Source organism: Danio aesculapii, chromosome 11 (genome assembly GCF_903798145.1).
Source record: "Danio aesculapii chromosome 11, fDanAes4.1, whole genome shotgun sequence".
Classification (NCBI taxonomy): Eukaryota; Metazoa; Chordata; class Actinopteri; order Cypriniformes; family Danionidae; genus Danio; species Danio aesculapii.
In genome coordinates, this window is record NC_079445.1 from 22,395,813 (window position 1) to 22,416,542 (window position 20,730).

General features: G+C 37.3%; 1 protein-coding gene across 2 annotated transcripts in view; it reads left to right on the forward strand.

The window, feature by feature from the left end:
* Window positions 1-726: 726 nt before the first annotated feature.
* mdfi (MyoD family inhibitor) overlaps window positions 727-20,730 on the forward strand; it is a 56,203-nt gene continuing 36,199 nt past the window's right edge. For both annotated transcript variants that reach the window (XM_056467782.1, XM_056467783.1), the window contains exons 1-2: window positions 727-1,205; window positions 1,839-1,979. In XM_056467782.1, coding sequence (XP_056323757.1) covers window positions 1,877-1,979 — 103 coding nt within the window. In that variant the 5' untranslated portion in view covers window positions 727-1,205; window positions 1,839-1,876. The remainder of the gene's footprint in view (window positions 1,206-1,838; window positions 1,980-20,730) is intronic.

Consider the following 20,730-nt stretch of genomic DNA (forward strand, 5'->3'; position numbering starts at 1 on the left):
CTGTACCGCATGTCTTTGGACTGTGGGGTAAACCGGAGCACCCGGAGGAAACCTGCGCAAATGCAGGGAGAACATGCAAACTCCACACAGAAACGCCAACTGACCCAGCCGAGGCTCAAACCAGCGACCTTCTTGCTGTGAGGCGACAGCACTACCCACTGCGCCACTGCGTCACCATATTATATTATATTATATTATATTATATTATATTATATTATATTATATTATATTATGTTATATTATATTATATTATATTATATTAGGTGGCGCAGTGGGTAGCACAGTCGCCTCACAGCAAGAAGGTCGCTGGTTTGAGCCTCGGCTGGGTCAGTTGGCGTTTCTTTGTGCATGTTCTCCCTGTGTTCAAGTCCAAAGACATGTGGTACAGGTGATTTGGGTATGCTAAAAATGACCGTAGTCTATGAGTGTGTGTGTGAATGGGTTTGTATGGATGTTTCCCAGTGATTGGCTTGCGGCTGGAAGGGTATGCGCTGCGTAAAACATATGATAAATTGGCGGTTCATTCCGCTGTGGCGACCCCAGAATAATAAAGCACTAAGTCGAAAAGAAAATGAATAAATAAATATATTTTATTATAATATTGCATTTTATGTTTGAATGTGTGTGATGTGCAGAGTGTATTGAGTGTAAATGTAGCGTACAGGCATCTTTCGCCTGCAGCGAGTCACAGTAATCAGACTTCAATGTCATTTCCTGTGCAGCAGGCTCGATCTGAGTGAGTGAGTGCGCGCGGCTGCTGCTGCACGAGAAACCTGAAAACACTGACGAGCGACTCAACAACTTCATCTTAACTGGAAATTAACAAAATCTGAGAGGAAAATCTTTTTACAACTGTTTACATCTCATGTTTCTTGTCTCCCACTCGCGTAGTAAGAAACGGCACACTGTTTTATCCACTTTACGATGTTTTCTGTCAAGTTTTTCTGACTTTGGGAGAGTTGGAAGACGAAGATAAATATCCTGAATTATTCAACGCTGGAGATCACAAAACAAACAAACAAATGAGGAACAACGAGTGTCAACGTCGATGTAAATAAAACAAGTTAAATAGTTGAAGAGAAAGAGATACATGAAGAGAAAGAAAGGACTTTTCCCCCGCTGAACGGGACACTTGAAAGTTTGTTTTGCGCGACCATTAAAAGATGCATCACTAAAACAACACTGGTTCCGAGCGACCATTGCAGGTAAGACTTTTTGACTTTTCTTGTTTGACATTTGTGTCATGGTTGCCTATAAAGTTGGACCATGGACACGTTCAACAGGTTTGAGTGAGTTTCAGCAGGAGCGTGCAGAGACTCGCCGCAGACAAACCACAGCATGAAAACTAACAGACTCATGTTGTTTGTTGTCTCGTGATTCATACACCATTATTAGCATTTAATTCTTATTAATGTAGTTTTTAGTTCCTATATAGCTACTTAATCATCGCACGACCTTCATGTTAGAAGTAAAAAACAACATTATCATCAGCACATGATATTTTAATTAAAGTGCTAGCACGCTCGCCACAGGAATGCAATGGTTTAAACATCAAAACAGTTTATTCCTTTATTTAGCTAATGCTTTCAATATTTGAACCAGTGTGTTGTATCCTAGCACAGCAGATATTGATCCTGTTTGGCAGCGTTTCTCTGCATCATTGTGGCATTTCAGTGTTTTTTCTTCTTCTGCCAAGCATTATTTCCCAAGCCGCTGGTGTTTTTAAGTACTTTGGCCCACTGACATGAGCTGAACAATAGGAGGGTGATAGTGGGAACAAGGACAGCTGTGTGTTCACAGACTTGATTTCATAAGTGAGATTTACATTTTTTTTGCAGGATAATTTCTAGTCACCTGGCACCTGGGTCCAGAACAGATGTCCAAAGAGGACCACAGCCACAGTGCCAGCCCACCCGAACCTCCAGATGGAGCCCAACCGGAGAGACTGTCAGAGGAAACTGTCACTGTCTCAAACCCAGGTACAACAGACTCTAGAAAATTATTTTTTTATGAAAGTCTTTGGATGATTACCACTCAATCACATGCAAAACTGTTTTTGAATTGTAGGCAGCATTTTAAAGTTTACTTTTTAGGGTCCATTTACACTACAACAGGTTTTGCCTGTTGCATTTTCATTTCCCAAAACACCTTTGTCATGAAAATGATCATTTTAAACAGTGGTTCCAAAGTGCAAGTCTTTAAAAATGCCAAAGTTATAGTTTTATGTAAACACCAGTAGAAACAGCAAGATTATGCATGTGCATAGCACATATATTACAAATACATATTAAATGGTGTGTCAAGTTTAAAGGCACTTGCGGTAAAACAACAATGGCAGAGAACATGTAGATTTATTGACAGAGCAACATGTGACTTTACCAGTAAAAATTTACCAATTTTATAAACTACAGCGGAGACGCGTCATACATGTATGGCGAATTATAAAAACACATTGGTGCTGATGACGTCTTTAAAAGACATTTTTGGATCCTACTAGGGAGAACAAGCCCACAAAGGGTATATCCATAAAGGTAATGTTTACTAACAAGGTGTCAGCGCCAAGTACTGCGGTCCGTTCTTTGTACCTCACTGAAATGATCTAAGATGATTTGACAGATCCTTGATGTTTTTGATCTTGATAACTGATCCCTGGCTAATTTGGTTCTTCAGATTCTGATGAACTGATCTATCAATCCTCAAAATCATAATTATAAATACAACTATCGGCTGACGGCACAGCAGCGTAATGACATCATTTGATCATTATTCCATGTGTTGTAAACTGTTTGTTAAATATGATACACAATAACTTTCCACATTTGCTGTAAGCTGCATGCTTTAAAGTTTCACGTGTCAAGAGTATTTAGCAATTTTAGTTTTACTTTTAAAGCAGATTTTCTTTATTATAGTAGCCCTATTCAAGTTTCTTAGTAAATTTGCATCAAAAAAGCATTTTGATATTTGTAAGTGTCTGCAACTTTTGCGAAACATCAAATCACAGCCATACTAGCTGTCAAAACTTGTGCAATACTGCATAAATTATTATTACTTTCCTTAAAAAAAAAAAAAAAAAAAGAGAATATTGGCCATGTCTATTAATTGTACTAAAGCTGGGTCATCAGTATGCATTTGTATCTATAAACATTTATATTAATAAATGTTTTCTTTGAACCCCTTTGGGAGAGAACACTCCCGTGACAGTTTTTGTGCTTTTATTTCAGAGGATAGATTGTATAACAGTTTTATTTATAATTTTTTAAGGCTATTATATATCATTTTTAAAAACCATTTTACAATTTTCCCTAGTGTTCATAATCTATTACTACTGTAAGAAAATATCAGCATTTGGTACATACTTTCAGTACCACCTTTGCTTGAAATGACCCGATCTAATCCTGTTTATATGAAATAAGCCAGCTCCTTAGCAGGTTTGAGCTACCAGACCTATTGCTATGACAGCAAATCTCAGATGGGTTTTGAAGAACGAAACGATCCTTGATCATGTCAAATCGTCAATAACCAAGTCCAGCTAATTGAGTAATCCATGTACGAAGAACGGACCTGTCATACTTGATCCAGTATTTTTGTTAGTTTTCATGGATACTGTATGTGTAAACAAAAATCATTATCATTTAGAATTTTTGTGTACTTGTAGGTTTTTGACTACTGTGGGATTTAGATGTAGCCTTAAAGTATACTTTTATGCTTTCGTTTTCTTTATTATTCAGTGTTTGTAAATTTGTTCTTCCCAAATGTTATGGCAAAAATAGTTGCTGGTTTCTTTGAATCCACTCACACGAGCACTCTTCAGCATGGGTGCCTGTTGTTTTTACAATCTAGTATTTTGCTGTTGTTCTTCATCTACTGTTATTTGCTGACTTTTTAATTTTTGGACTGAAACAGCCTGATTCAACCTACAACTTGTAGAAAAAGGAAGTAGTGCAAAAACGTTTCAAAGTGCATGTGCGGACTGTTAGTACATTGTATGACTCACGTGTACAGACACTCGTAAAGTATGTAACTGAAGTAAATTTTGGGTTTAAGACATAGGTAAACGTCTGACTGTTTCAAAAGGAAGACAGCTTAATTATACTTCCTGCTAAGATTCTTTTTTTAAACCAAATTGCAGAGTAGCATCTCATGGATGCTTTGTTGAGAAGACAATGCCTGAATGCATTGCTTTGAGCTTGCTGAAGAAAAAAAGTTATGTCCAATCATTAAAAACTCAAATTAAACACAGATTTGAGAAATACAATATACTATATGTCTACAAATAATGTGAGGCACAGTGTTTAAGTTTACTTGCAGCTTTTCATTGGAAACTGCCGAGATTCAAAATTAGGAGGTTTTAGTCATCTGCTTCTCATCTGATCCTTTGCTGTGGTTGGGTTCTTGCTATGATGATTTCTGTGCAATTCAGTGCGATGATGACTCTGTAATGAGATGTAAATTCACTGGGGCCAGTATGATTGCTGTTTTCTGAAACGCCTCTTTTTAGTTTGCTTGTTTTGTTCAGAAAAGATGCAGATGTCTGAGAGAGCCAAAGTACACTCATAAGCTAGCCAAAGTTACATTCAAATCGAAATAAATATAATCGGACAATTAAAATTGAGATTATCATTCTGTAAGCCGTTTGCATAGATTCTGTGGTAACTACTGCTACATATTTCTAGTAAAAGCTGCTATATTCTAAAGGATATGAAAATTCCACATATAATTAAATGTTTTTACTCCAAACTACTCCATTATTCAGTCCAGTGTTTGATATAAATCCTTCTGTGAGATGATTTATATATCCGTGCGCAGTTGTGTAAAGTAACAAATTACAAATACTCAAATTACTGTCATTCAGGAGTTGTAATTTAGTAAGTAGTTTTTAAAATGTGTACGTTTACTTTTCCTTGAGTACATTTTTAGTGCTGTATCAATACTTTTACTCCACTGCTTTCCTTCAACCTGCAGTCACTACTTTATTTCTTTCTTGTCTGTGGTGTTTGGCTAAAGTAGAAAAATCTGAATCAGTACAATCAAGTCACATATAGAAAGTAAATCGCATCATACTGAACAACCTCAAGACATTGGCGCTTAAAAATGCAGCAAACCTTTTGGAAGCATTAAAAATGTCCAAGAAGATGTCTTTACACGCAATGACCCAAAGACTTTTTACAGACTGCATGTCACTGATGAGAAAATGAAGGATGTCGACTGTATGATGACTGAAATCACTAAACAGCTCTAAATAATCACTAAATAGAACAAATAAAGAATGGAAGGAAGGGCCAAATGAAGGAAGAACCGAATGTAGGAAGGAATGAACGAACAAATAAATGAATGAACAAAGGGCCTAATGAGGGAACAAAAATCAAAACAAAATAATGAGCGAACGAATGAAGGGGGAACGAAGAAAGCAACGAATGAAGAAAGGATGAAGGAAGGAAGGAAGGAACGAACAAACGAATGAATGAAGGAAGGAATGAACAAACAATGGAAAGAAAATTGGAAGGACCGAACGAATATAGGAAGATCACTAAATGCACTACAGAATGTTACGTTTCCACATCCCTGCACAAACTGCATGTAAACGCATAAACTTTTCACAGTGTAATACTCACTACTCATGAGTACTTTTAAAAGGGCTACTTTTTGCTCATACTTGAGCAATATTTACAACAGATACTTTTACTCGCACTACATTTTTGGGCAAGTAATAGTACTTTTACTTGAGTATGATTTTTCAGGACTCTTTCCACCACTGTTCGTGTGATATGACAAAGTAGTTACATTTTCTGTTTGTAATGCAGTACTATTGGAATATCCTAGGTTTCTTTGTGGGTATTTGGAATTACCACGTTAGAGTGCCCTCTGGCCTTTTTTTTCATATTTACTACTGATCGCACAGCTATGCTTCCCCGATGACATGTGAATGACAGTCGCAGCTTTACTTCATCAGGTTTGCTATTTTTATTTTGGTTAATCATCCAGCCCCGCTTCCTTGCTGAAGTGTTAATTTCTTTAAAAAAAACAGCATAATCTCTTATTTTTAAAATATGCGTTAAATATATCCATATTATAAATATATACAATTTAAAACAAGAAAAATGATACATATTTAAATTATCTTTTTATTTAGGCTGTGGCATGTGTACTGCATGCAGCAAGGCAGCCCACTAGATTTAAATAAGCTAATAAGAGTAGACACCATTGTTTTTGTGCTTGGCCAGTAGAAGTCTGCAAACAGGGTTCAGGGTGCTAGTGAGGCGTTCAGTGGGTTGATGAATATGCACTTCGCTTAGCTTTGGCATCATGCTTTTTTTAGTGAGCTTTGGTTTGTCAGAAGGGCATTAAGAATCTCTGAATTTCTGAGGAAGAACTAGCCACTTGGAAATGCTCTTCAGATTTGCCATACTGTCTTACTAGTGAGGGTTCAAAGTTCCAGATTAGTCATGGTGTGTTTTTTTTTTTTTTACAAAGGGCACTGCTGAATATGTGTGGAGTGTGTGTACAACCCATATCTGTGTTTGTGCTGGGGCCTGTGGATTCATACATGCATATGTGTGAACAAAAAGTGGCTTTGAGCGTGCCACCTCTGCAAACTGTCACAGTCCTCTCTGCAGAAATAAGATCCGCAGGCGGAGGCTGTATTTACTGTGGGATAGGACAAGTCCTGGCCCAGTCCTCCTTTTGCATAATAGTGCTGCAAAAAGCAGCGAGCGTGTTGATTCCTGTGTGACTGGCACAGCCAATACTTAATTTCGAGTCAGCCACAGTCAAAATTAGGCTACCAGGCATACATGCCATCTGCCAATAACTGCTAATTACATTGAGCTTTCAATTGTTCCTAAATATTTGAGGTTTGTGCCTCAACATGAAGTGCACTTATTTAGATTGAGACGAATTCCTATCTCAAGGCATTTATGCAATAGCTTGGATTGGTCACTGTAGTGTTTGCAATTATTTGAAGTTACTGTAAGTTTAAATTTTAGATTTTGCGATCAGTTTTCATTTTGCTGTTAATGTGGGGTCCTTTGATTTCTTTAATATATATAATATGGAATGTATAGAATTTTACAAGTATTTAATGAATAAAAGAGTGCTGTACATATAATCAGATATGTAAAAAGAAACTGTATATTGTAAAAATACTAATTATATCTTTTAAAGTCTGGATGTTCTGTGTGTTTGTATGACTGAATGGTGTAGTTTTGTACACAAACTCAAATGTCTGTGAACCTCATGTATATATCTCACTATATGAAGACACAAACATATTTAGAGCTGCTCTGAGATTTACTTATGTAAAAATAGTGTCACATCACGTGTACAAAAAACAGAAATGCCATGCCAAAATAAATGTTCGGTTTAACTTGAATAAATTGTGACAATATTAGAGTCAGTCGGTAGGTGAGCTTTATTATAAACTTCTCAAAGTAGGAATAATAACAACAGTAATAATAATCAAATTAAAACAAATTGTCAAAGAAGAAGTAACACTATTTTCCATCTAGGGCTGGGTGATTAATCGAAATGTAATCAAAATCGACATTCAGAACCTAGAGTCGACCTAATTTTTCCAGGATTATTTTTTCAATTACTTTCCCATGAGTCACATGTCCATGTTCTGTTAAAGGCTGAGGCTCATAATATATCATTTAAAGGTTATGTTTGAGTTATGTTATTTTATTTAGATGAGATACTGCTTATTTTCTACTTTTAACATGAAAAACACTAATAAATTATTTTGTTTCCAAAAGTGCAAGTTATTTATTTTCACTTATTTTATTTTACAGGTTTTAGGCAATGTGTGTATTAATTTCAGTTGTTCAATGTCTATGTTCAATAAATAATCATAGATAGTAGATAATGCGTGTTTCCTTCAATTATTTTAAAAACTAGTAATGCACCCTTCATTCCGAAATCTCTCACTTGTAACATGTGAGTATATTTACTGTACAAAACCTGTCAGTGAACTATGAGGGCAAAAAAAATTAAGTAAATAATCATTCAGTAATCGTAATCGAGTTAAAATGTTCAGTTATTCGAGATCAAATCACCCAGCCCTATTTCCATCCATGTTTTAATTTCACCTAGTAGAATAATGCTATTTGAGAAAAAGGTGTTTCATATGGTTCCAAAAACTGTAACTGTATGAATAGTCCTTTTAATACTACAATTTAACAACAATAAAAATGAAATCCAGATGGAAAACAAGATGCAATCAACTAAAACGGCAGAACAAATATGGAAAATATAAAATTGAATTTAAAAGAAAAACAATACTGACTTCAAATGGTTGTAGTTAGGCCCAACAGGATCTGGACTCGTAGTCTAAAGAACTTTTATGAAAACACAAGCTTGCATAAGGCTGCCTGATTAAGCATGTGGCACCCGTCCGAGGCTAAACACTGCCTGCATTGACTGGCCTTCTTCAGCTGTAGTGTCTTTAGTGTTCTGTGTACAGGCCTGACTCACTGTGGGAGATGAAACATCCATACTAACTCCCTGCTCTCCAGACTGCATGACTAAAGCTGTTTTTGCTAAGATACACAGAAGGATTTGCTATTTCAAAAAATGTGATTTCTATTATTTTTTTCCTTAGTTCAGCAAGAATTAAGACTAAAGGCTTTTTGTGAAATTTGAAACTTGAAGAACTGCCAACATCTCTGCTTCTGCTTGAATTGAGTTATGATTTGACAGCGATGACAGAGAGTTCTGTTTGTTTTTAAGATTTATAAATCCTGTAACAGTTTTTACATACAGTACAGATATAAGAGAGCTTCATGGATGTGGAAGAGTGCAAAAAAATCCTGTTATATCTGTGCACGGAGCTTTGATGAGATCATTTTGCATTATCTTTCACAAATCTATGGTCAATGGTGTAGAAAGAAGTTATGTGATGTGATGATGGAATATTTCTCTTCACATTAAGAAATCTTGTAAGTTTAAGTGCCCTGGTAGACAACTTTCTGTACTTAACAATCTTGTTGTGCAGATTATTTGATCAAAGAATTGCTAAATCTCTAAATTGTATTAATGCACATTTTATACATACTCAAGGACAGTTTTTACTATTATTTCTTAAGAATGTCCTCTATTCATGATCGTGGATTTGTCACAATAGTTAACAAGGTCTCTTTCTGACCTCTTTAACAAGGTCAAATGTGTACAATGTGTGTGAATCTGAATCAAGGGAAATATCTTAAATTACATTGCACTGTATGATTTATTATATTATATATACAGCTATTGAAAAAAAAATATGTGAGAAAAGGATACTCAAAATTGAAAATCGAATGCTAACCCACTCAACGAATATTCAGATATTATGGTCCAGCCCAAATTACCAGGTGCATTGACTGGTGCATTCAAATTAGAATAAGTTTCATGCACTTTTAAAGTTACTTATAGCCAGTAAAATGTTTTTGGGGACTGTAATTTATTATTCGCTCTCATGTTGTTCCAAACCTGCAAGACCTCCATTCATTTTTGGAACACACTCAGATATTTTTGATCCTCCAATACAATATTCAAAGCCCAGAAAATAACAAGGTACCAAGAATGTTAGCCTCTTTCACACATACAGACCTTTACGGAAAATTGCCGGTAAAGGTCTGTATGTGTGAACAGGCCTTTTTTTGAAAATACCAGTAAAATCTTTCCGGCTATTTTCTGGAAAGATTAGTTGTAATATTACTGGTAATTTGGCGGAAAGGAACACAGTATGGAACACTCTATGTGAACGTAGAGAAGAAAATTGCCGGAAAGAGTGCGTTCACAATTAGAACGCGCTGACTTGAGACATCTACTCCAGCCAATCAGAACATTCAGACGCATTCACATCCGCGCTGCTTATGAAAATAAAAGCCTTTGAATATTCTTCCAGACACAGTTAGCTGTTAGATGTTAGTCAGATAACATTTCTGTGTACCTACTTAATGCCAACTGTGTAAATAATTATCGATAAAATGCTTATAATAAACCGCCGTTTGTTTACATTGAAGCTCTGCCTCAGTTGCTTGACGCGCGTGCACGTGGAGCAGCCGGTGAGTGCCAGCACACACTCATATTATGGACATCTCGACATGTGAAAGTGTTCCTCACATCTTTACATCAAAGTTGTTTACAATACTTATCCATCTACAGAATTGGTAATGTAGTCAAATGTGTAAATGTATAGCTGCGGTATGCACTTCTGCCTTTGGATGTCTCTGGGACAAAGTAGCTGTAGGAACTCTAAAGCTTTAAATAAAAGTGAAATCATCAACAAAAGCCCGACCCCTTCTATGTTTACAAATACAAGCGCAGCCATTTAGAGCTCATTTCTGGTTAATGATGTCAGAATTTACTGGTATTATGGAATGGATTTGTAAATGGTCTTTTCCTGAAAAATTCCGGAACATCCTTGCCTGTGAGAACAGCGCTTTTCAGTCATTCCAGTAATTTTCCGGATATTTACCAGTATCACTGTGTGAAAGGGGCTATTGTCTTTTCATTGTCTTTGCCACAATGATGTGCCGAACGTTATTTAAAGCCCTGGAAGTTGACCATGTGCATCCAGGTTGTACATCAGCGGCACATCACACATGCAGTTTACAGTGCTCTCATGAAATTGTGTCCTGTACTGATGCTGAAAAGAAGAAACTGCATGCTGAATGATGTTATTATTATACAATTTTTTGTTCATACAAATGTATTCCTGTAACTTCATTAAATTATCTCTAAACTACTGATGACATATGGACTGGGTCAAAGATGAATGAAGGTATTATGGATTTGAAACTACAGTACATGAGGTGTAGGAGTAATCCATTTTTGGGTGAACCCTCCCTTTAAAAGTTAGCAGATATACCTGTATGATGCAGGTAATCTTGATTCACAGCTAGAATTTACAACAGAATGTCTTTAAGAGACCATAAAAAATTTATTGTTATCTAACGTTGTTCTCTTGTCAAATAAACTCTTTAACTTTGGTGCTCCTCCTGGCCCATAAAACGTTCGTAACTAATGGGGTTGCCTTTGGTGCATCATTAAAAAATGTCTATATTTTCATTCTGATTTAAAATTTCAAACACTCTCCAATAAAAACTCTTGGGGAAAAATTAGATCACCAAGTGACCACAGTAACCAATGGCCCACTGACGTACAGTAAATGTATTCTGACACAACTGAGCACTCTTGTTCAAATGGATTGATATTAACGCTACATAATTATTAGAATTCACTCAACTGGTCTTTTAAGATGTATATTTTGGCATCTCTTGACATGTCTGGTGCAGATATCACTCACCGGCCTTCTTTGTTTGGGAAATATGGAGGGGAATTCATGATGTTGGAGAATTGTGAGGTCTGTCTTTGATGCTTGGCCTGATGTTTTGTAGTTGGTGTTGAAATTCTCATGTAGGGGGGCATTCGTGCAATTTTCACTTCTGTCTTAAATCTTACTGGTTGTAGAATGGCAAATTAGCAAGCGTTGCTCAAACATTTGGCCTAAAAGAGTTGAGAAGAATGAGAGAGCAAGAAAGAAAGAGAGAGAGATCAATGCTGACCTATGAGGCAGCTGTTGGACATTCACCAGTGTGTTTGAAACTTCCTGTTGCTGCTTTGTAGCCAGCAGAGGTGCGTGACTGTGCAAAAGCAAATGTTTTTATGTTAAAGAGAACCAGGAGACGTGGCATGTCACGCTCGGAGATGCCAAGCCCCGAAACAGATACAGACCCCCCACTTTCTTCACAATCTTGTATCTCCTCACAGAAACTTTCAAGCACAAGATATAGTGCTGTTAAATCCTCCCTAAAGCCTGTTAAATACCAGACATTTTCTTTTTTTAATGAGCTTACAGTGTTTTCCCCCTCCTCTATTGTACTTGCTAAATAATCTGTGAATTTGGAGAAATTCCAAAACATTTCTTTTGAAGCTTTTCCCCCCGAAGCGCGTGTTTTTACTCTTGGCCAGTTTACAAGTCCAGATTAGACTCTATTGTTTCAGAGCCAAGCTTAGTGAAGACGTTACCGTAGCTATCAGCGCGTCTCTTCAGAGGATCAGCCACAGACATTTGCTTAATTATTTTCTTTTTGCTTCCCTAATTACATCCCTGAGGGGTCATCGCTTAAAAAATTGTGTCAAAGTCATGATGGGCTCACAAATGTGTAACAGGGGAGGATGAATGTGGGCTTTAAATGAGGCGCTCTGCTTTAATCCATCTGAGATGCTCCACTAAGTGGCACCACCTGTTTCCTGTAGCACTTAATGCAGTCGCAGTGCATTGAGGAAGGTGAAGATGAATGCCAATAAATGGGAAACACTCCTTTTTGTTTCTGGGAGCAGTAATTAATTTAAAGCCCTGTCAGGTATTGACCATGTGGATGGAATACATTGTCCATGGTACACATTTCCGTATAGTTGTACATAATACTGCAGAAAAAAATTATTCTTGCTCTCATCCGGAGCAGTTGGTGCTAATATAGTCTCTTTCGGGATTCTGACTAACAAAGAGGCCAAATAAATAAATAAACATAAATAACTAAATGGGTAGTAAATCGTTTAATGATTTCATGTGTTCTTTTTATTTAAAAGAAGAAAGAATTGATAAAAAAATTTATTCATATACATGCAGACCTAATAGCACTAGTACTTATAATATTATTCATCCATTTCAGAGGTCGCCATAGCGGAATAAGCCTACAACTATTCCGGCATATGTTTTACACAGCTGATACCCTTCCTGCCACAACCCAGCACTGGGAAACACCTTTACACACTCATTCACACACACGCTACGTCTAATGTAGTTTATTCAATTCACTTATAGTGCATGACTGTGAGGGGAAACCGGTGCATTCGGAGGAAACCCACGCGAACACTGGGAGAACACTGGTCTAGCCGGAACTCAAACCAGCGGCTTTCTTGCTGTGAGGCGACAGTTTTTCCTTCACAAAAAAGTACATACTTTTAGGGCGTAGTATAAATATGCGAATTGGGAGCTATAGACCTTTTTCTTAGAATGCAATATTCCCCATTATGCTTTGCATGTATTCGCAAAGAGAATACTAAGAATTTCCGGTCGGCAGCTGATGCGTATAAAGAGTCACATATGGACAACTTTGAAACTATAGTTTTAATCTATTTCACTTGCTTTTAACGTCTTTGAACTAATACTGCTGTCGATCAGCACCACCTTCTGGACTGATCATTTTAAAAAAGCGATCTAATGGGATGGAAAACAACTACTGCAAGGCATTTTTTCCCCATTGTCAGACGGCATCCTGTGCCGTTTAAATAAAGCCTCATCATCACTAAAGTGATCATTTTCTCTTTCTTTCAAATATATAACCAACCCAAACAAATGTTCATTTAAAATGTTAGACACACACACACACGCACGCACGCACGCATGCACGCACGCACGCACGCACGCACGCACGCACGCACGCACGCACGCACGCACGCACGCACGCACGCACGCACGCACATACTGTACTGTCCCACTAACACAGAGGTCACCAATCTTGTTCCTGGAGGGCCGGTGCCCTACAGATTTTAGCTCCAACTCTAATCAAACACACCTGAACAAGCTAATCAAGGTCTTACTACTGTAGGTATACTTGAAACATCCAGGCAGGTGTGTTAAGGCAAGTTAGAGCTAACCTCGGCAGGGACACTGGCCCTCCAGGACCGAGATTGGTGACTCCTGCTTTAACACTTTGATTGAAAGACCGGCACAAAGTGAAAACAAAGTGGCATTTTCATATGACGAAAAAAAAAAACATACCGTGGTAATACCACACAATACAAACTTAATAAATAAAACTTAACTGTTGCCTATTAGAATCAACATGCAAATCAGCCAACAGAGTATCAGTAACATACTTTTATTGTTATTTTTTGTAAATTGCATGGCCTACCTCTTAGATTCATGCCAGAAATTTGCACTTATATAATGCAGCGATGTATTGTTAGTGTGTGCATTGAAGAGCTGTGGAGTACATTATAACAGCTGACAGGTCAGGAACACTGATGCTATATTTCAGCATCTGATCTGATGGCAGACACTGAAGCAGGATAATGTTTTTCTCTCGTGCTTGAACTGCATCTGACAGAAGTAAAACAGCTTTAACACACGTCTTTCTAAATTTTCAAAAGTTTTCTGTCACAATAACACTCCGTTAGCCACTGAAAACAGTATTGACACCCAGTTGAGAAACGCTGCTCTGGCTGATGATAATTCTTAATGGAAGTTCTAAGCAGCATACCGGAAGGCGCTGGTCACTATGACGCCCTCCATGGAGCAACAGAAAAAAAGGTCTATAGGCAGGAGTGTTGGACTAGAGTTGGAGCTAAACTTTGCAGGACACTGGCCCTCCATGACCAAAGTTGCCCAGCCCTGCTGTAGACACTGTCTCAATAAAATAGCAGCTATTAACCTCAGCTCGCGATTGTTGATACTTGCAAATAGGTCTTACAAAAGCACAACTTCCACTTTATATAACCTATAGCAGCTCCCAGCATGTACGGCTACATTTCACATGTTGCATAATGACATTAAAGAGTGAAATCTCAATCATTATGCAAACATGCTACAACACATTTGGAGTCTGTCCTTGATGACTTTTAGCCCTCCATATTTGCACCTTAACACACAATGCATTTTCTGAAAGTGCAGAGAAATCTGTAAGTACAACAGTTATGAATTTGAGGAATGCAGCCCGCAGCGTAGTTTGATTCCATAGCCTTTCAATTCCCAAATCTGGATCCCTCTGTTCTCCGTGCCCTGTGGCCAGCACATTGTTCCAGATGCCTACTGAGCTACAGCGAGACCGGTCTGCCAAACCTGAAGCTGGTGATAATATTAGCCTACAGCTGCATAAAATCGACCTCATTTTTATGCCTTTCATTTCATCTGTTCTTTTACCTCTCCCCCTTGTTTTTCCTCATCCTCACACTGTGCTAGCATGATATCACCCTCTGTGGATTTTAAAGAGTGATGGTTTTAATTAGTCAGGGTAATGACAAGTAATTAACTCCCAACACAAGTGGCCGTTGCTCTGCGCCTCCAGGCTCGCCTCTGAGATTGCCTGATATTTAACAGTTTTCTTTGTCACGTTACTCCAATCCATTTTTTTTTTCTCTCTCTCCAGGCACATGCCAAATACTGCAGATGCAAGTTTTACTGTTTGACTCTGCAAATTATCTCTGGGTTGAAAAGAATATTATTTTCGCTAAGAGTATACTTTTCAAATAGCGTAATCTCTTGTATTCCATTAAAAGCCGAATTTACAGTCATCACTGTTCAGGGAGGTCTCGTCAAGTCAAAGGAGAAGTTGTGGATCTCGGAGTTGGAGAAAAGTTTCAATTCAAGCCCGTCTCTCGCTTAGTCTTCAGTTCAGCTATTCCACTGAGACGCATGGGGGTGTGAAATATCTCTAAGTCTCCTGTCAGTCTCTTTCTCTTTTGTCTCTCTCTTCTGAAAGAGCATTAGTTGGGGTTGCTGAGGACAGAGCAACTCTGCCACAAAATAAAGAAAGGCTGGGGCTTGTGAGTTGAGAGTATTTCAAAGTGTCCCTGTAAAGCCACCTGGCTGCTCAGGCTCTAATACCAGGCCTCATACCTGACTGCTCGAAGATTATAGAAAGTTTCAGTGTGCGCTCCCAGACCTCAGGAGTAAATAAGGCAACACCACAGAAAAGAGAGAGAAAGAGATTGAGGAAAAAGAGACACAGAGGGAGACGGAGAGCTTTGAGGCAGGGAGAGTGACTCACAATCAGATGTGTATGAGTGTCTTGGCCTACTAACCAGAGGATGTTAAACACACCCGTCGGACGATGGTCGTTCTGCTCGCTACTTAAAGGTAAAGCGTGTCATTGGGCTGTAGTTACAGTTTAATATGCAGACTTGATGTTTCTGAAAAGTGTTCTATGGTTGTTTGAGTACTCAGACTTGATGGATCAACAGATTTGAGTATGAACATTTAGTGGTGGTATGCATTGACTGCCAGTTCAGTCAGTAATTCATGTAGGCTTGCACTTCTTAGAAACGAATACATCAGAATACATCAGAACTTATGTTTTAAAGCAAAAAAAAAAAGACATATGAGTGAATAATTCACTGAAATCTCTCTGAGTCAAGTTTCTCATTTAATCAGCGTGACCTAAGCAAGTTTGTCTGCTCGGGTAAAGTGAAGAATGGCGTCAGTATTGCAATATTCAATTGAGTTTGAGCCAGATTCAGACCCTCAGCATATTGCACATAATCTCTGCATTAGGGCTTCACAATATATTGTTTTAGCATCGATATCACAATGTGTGTATCTGCAATAGTTACATCTGGGGATTATGACATTATAGTTGAACAGGACCCACAGTTCAAACCATGCATGAAATGTTGAGTCATTGCAAATTTTAACCATAAATTAATCAATTAGGTTATCATCTGCATGTGTTTTTAAGGCATGTGAGAATTTCAAGCCATTTTAAAGAATTTAGGTACAAGATATGTTTGTAACTTTGAGAAAGATTCATTTATTTATGTGCATATATGATGACAGGGTGTCCGCGGGGTCTTAAAAAGTCTTAAAATGTCTTAAATTTTAAAAACAGGTCTTTAAAAGTCTTAAATTTACTGAAATATTGTGTTGTGTGTCTTAAATCATTTTAAACAGGTCTTAATTTTCATCTGTCTAAGTAAAGCTATACGCAATCGGGCTGACATCCGTCTAATCACCAACAATCCATCTTAATGAAATAAGGGAAAGAAAACTAAAAACAATTACACAATTCCTCATGATAATAACAGAGCAATATATCACTTTATGCTATCTTTCATGCATACAAAAAGTATTTATAGAAGTAAGGGGAAGTAGACTATAATATTTATAAATAGGCAAGAAACTTAAGGTTTTATAACAGAAATGCATTAGGTTGAATAGAAGTTATACTCAATTTGGACCAAAAGCCAACAATTTTATATATTTTTGATTATTTATGTAATTTCCTCCACAATAAATATGCTTTTACCAATGTTAAGCTTGTCAATTAAAAAAGGAAAGTAATATTATGTTGAAAATAGTGTATACAACTAGTTTTTTTTTTTTGTACTGACACGTTAAAGCATTTTGCTAAAAAATGTCATTTACATTTTTTTGTGGCAAGCAAAAAAAAAAAATCCATTGGTCCAACCGGGCCATTAGAAATAATCATTAGTGTTTAGCCCTGTATAAGTCTAAAATTTCATTCATAGTGGTCTTAAAGGCCAAAATATGACTTGATAAAACCTGCAGAAACCCTGGATGAAGATTCACTACACTATCAATTTGTGCCTGAATACTGCTAGACTCCCAGAAAACTATACAGTATGGATTATTTCAATTGAATATTTGCTCTATTGTGTTTTTAAATGCTTGTGATTTATTATATTTCATGCAGATGCACTCATCTACAAATTTATCTCATTTAATCCAATTTTATGCATTCTTTCCAAATAGAGCTTTTCATTTTCTATGCTTAAATTATATACTCAATAATCACAGTATATATTGCAGAAAAGTTAAATATCGCATTGTAAGTTTTCCAATATTGTCTTATTCTGCGTGCATTGGTGTAAGAGTGATAACATTGTTGTTTTTAACTTATTTATTTATTTATTTTATTTATTTTTGAGTAAATCACATTTTAGACTTAGTCTAGTTTTGTCACTACTGTTTTCATTATAAAACATATGTGGATTTATTTTAATGTGCTTCTAATGGGTCAATCTATGACATCACAAACTCAAAACAAACAAAAACAATATGTATGTATTAAATATCTAAAATTAAAGTTACAAATAAAGGACTTTGGGGTTTGTTACATTGTAGGTATTTTTTTATTCCCAAGCATACACTGATTAATATCAAAATATAAAAAAGCATAATAGGAAAAAAAACAACAACTTTGGAAACGTTCCACAGAAAAAAAGGTTTGGAAATAACATTGAAATAACGCAATTAAAATTTTTGAGAGAACTTTCCCATTAAGAGAGTATAACGTGTGCCAATGTAATATAGAATATTTTTGTGAACCTTTACAGCATTTGCACCAATAAGATGCTGATGTACTTTTTCCAAGTAGTCTTCACCACATGACAGCTCATTCCTGTTGTCGTGGGAAAACTGCTATAAAATTTAGGTGGGCTCCCCCCCACAACCCTGAACATTACATGTTGCACAATACCTCTAATGCCATAAAGTCTTTATGGCCATTACCCACATACTATATTTTTATTCCTATGTTCTTGAGTTGTTTACTGGGAGATGTGTGAGCCCTGTTTACAAGTCAAGTAAAATTTCCACAAATTTTCTGCCTGTAGGACTGTACTATACACACACACACACACACACACACCATAGCCCATCACATTTTGCAGATTTTATTTATGTTTTTATACACTTGGCAAGCTCTAAAACAACTTGAGTGTCTAAACCACTGAGATCATTAACCCAAAGATCTGATTTCGAAAGGCTTTTGCAAACGTGGCGTAATTGCTGAGATCATTAAGTGCAGGTTCTTGAAATTCCTCATCGCTTCAGCCACATAATATGGAAGGCTGAGCTGAAACCGTGATGCTGGCGCAGTAAATCTCCTCTGCCTGCTGTACGGCTTGATTATGATGAGGAATTAAAGCTCTGCCTCTGATAACTGCTGGGTTCCAGTTGCTAATGCTCAGTGATCCACAGCAATGGGAGAATAGAAGGCGCTGACGCACGCTTCACTGCCACAGCGGTATAAAGGCAGACTTCTGTTCAGCAGTGTTACTGAGGCAGGCTTCAGTGGTCTGTGTTTTAAAGCTAAAATGGTTCATAAACGTGATCCTTGTCTGTCCACAGCCCCTGCTCTGCTCTCATACTAACCCACAACAGCTTATAAACTCTCTGAACCCTGCAGGTTTCACTCCCTCGGTTTTCTCTTTGTCTCTCTGTTTCTTCCCTCTAGTAGCTGGAGATGTATTAGAAGACTGCTTTCTAAAATACTTTAAATTATCCATAGTTCAATATGTCAGCATAATGACAGCTGATCTTTTATTTTATCTGTGGTGTCTGTTTCCTTGGTGCTTTAAGTTTTTGTTTGTTTACTTATTTACTTGCAGTAACTGTTATGGACTGGCCATTTGTTGCTTCAATGATTTGTCACCACTCACCAAAGCATAAGGGATTTCATTCAGTCATGAATTCAATTATAAAATAGTTATACTGAAATATTAATATTTTATATATAATGAAAGCAAATACACAAAAACATTAGAATAAAGCAAATACTTGTTTTCCTTTATCTCTCAACGATGAAGGAAGTCTTTATTATATGTTCAGATTTTGCATGACTGCATGCTGCAGGTAAAGATGGTTTACATCCATTTACACCCAAACTGGGGTGCGTTTCCAAAAACCATCGATAGCCAACTAAGGTGGCAAGTTGTGTCGTTACAAACATAGTTTGTTGATTTGGCATTTCCCAAATGCGTCGTTCCAACGAACATTCGCAAACGTCTATGCTTGCAACTACACCTCTGGAACTGTAGTTAGAAACATAGTTCCTGGCTGTGGTCTATTCCCAATTATTGCCCCTATGCCCTATTCGTTTGGAACATTCTAACATTTAAACTTGGAATGATTTAAAGGGCACATAGGTTACCCCTTTTTTCATATTTAATATAAGTATTTTGTGTCCCCAGAATGTGTCTGTAAAGTTTCAGCTCAAAACACCCATCAGATTATTTATTATAGCTGTTTGAAGTGTCTATATTGTAGCTGAAAAAAAGTTGTTGCTGTTTTTTTTGTACTGGGCCTTTAAGGCTAGTCTTCCCCGCCCATCGTTCCCACGTGCCTGTCAGCAATCGCCGCCCTCGGCTGCCTCAGGAAGCAGATCTCGCATAACGTGTGTGAGAAATACTACAGTAAGAACTTTAACAATCAGTATTTGATGCATTTTTTTGTGCAACAATGAGTCACACACATTGTCATTACAAAGTTCACGTGCACACACAGCGAGGACACACTCATAGCGTAGACACATACACACACACACACACACACACACACACACACACACATAGCGTAGACACACACACACACATAGCGCAGACATACACACACACACACATAGCGCAGACACACACACACAGAGAGAGAGAGAGACAGCGCATTAAGCTTTGCACTCGTTTTGCACGCATATGTGACATGATACTGGTAATATCCACTGCTGTATGGATATCTGTTATGTTAATGTACAAAATAAACCTGATTTAATGTCCACAAACCGGGATTGAAGCGTCTTTTATAATTGTTCTGACGCGGCTGTACTGATGAAGTGAATCTGAAGTAAATCGCTGTAATTCATTACACACGTGCTCTGTTTTAAAACATTTTAAACTTGTAAAACTCACTCTTGATCATATTTGATGAGGATTGATGATCCTGAACTGAACACACCTTTTATTCCCGGTTGCTTTGCGCTCGTCCTCTCTTGATGATATGATTATACACGTGACTACCGGGACATGTTAATGCACGCAGCTGTCAATCAATATTGGTGGGCGGGGGTACCGCACTCCTACGTAAAGTTGCGGTCAATCTGCAAACCGCTCCAATTGGTCCACCGTTTTTCTGTTGTTAAATTTGAAAAAAAAGGACTGGGTGTGGTTATTTCACCCCAATATGACAGTTTATACACTATACTTACACACATTTCTGTCCAAACAGCTTGTAAA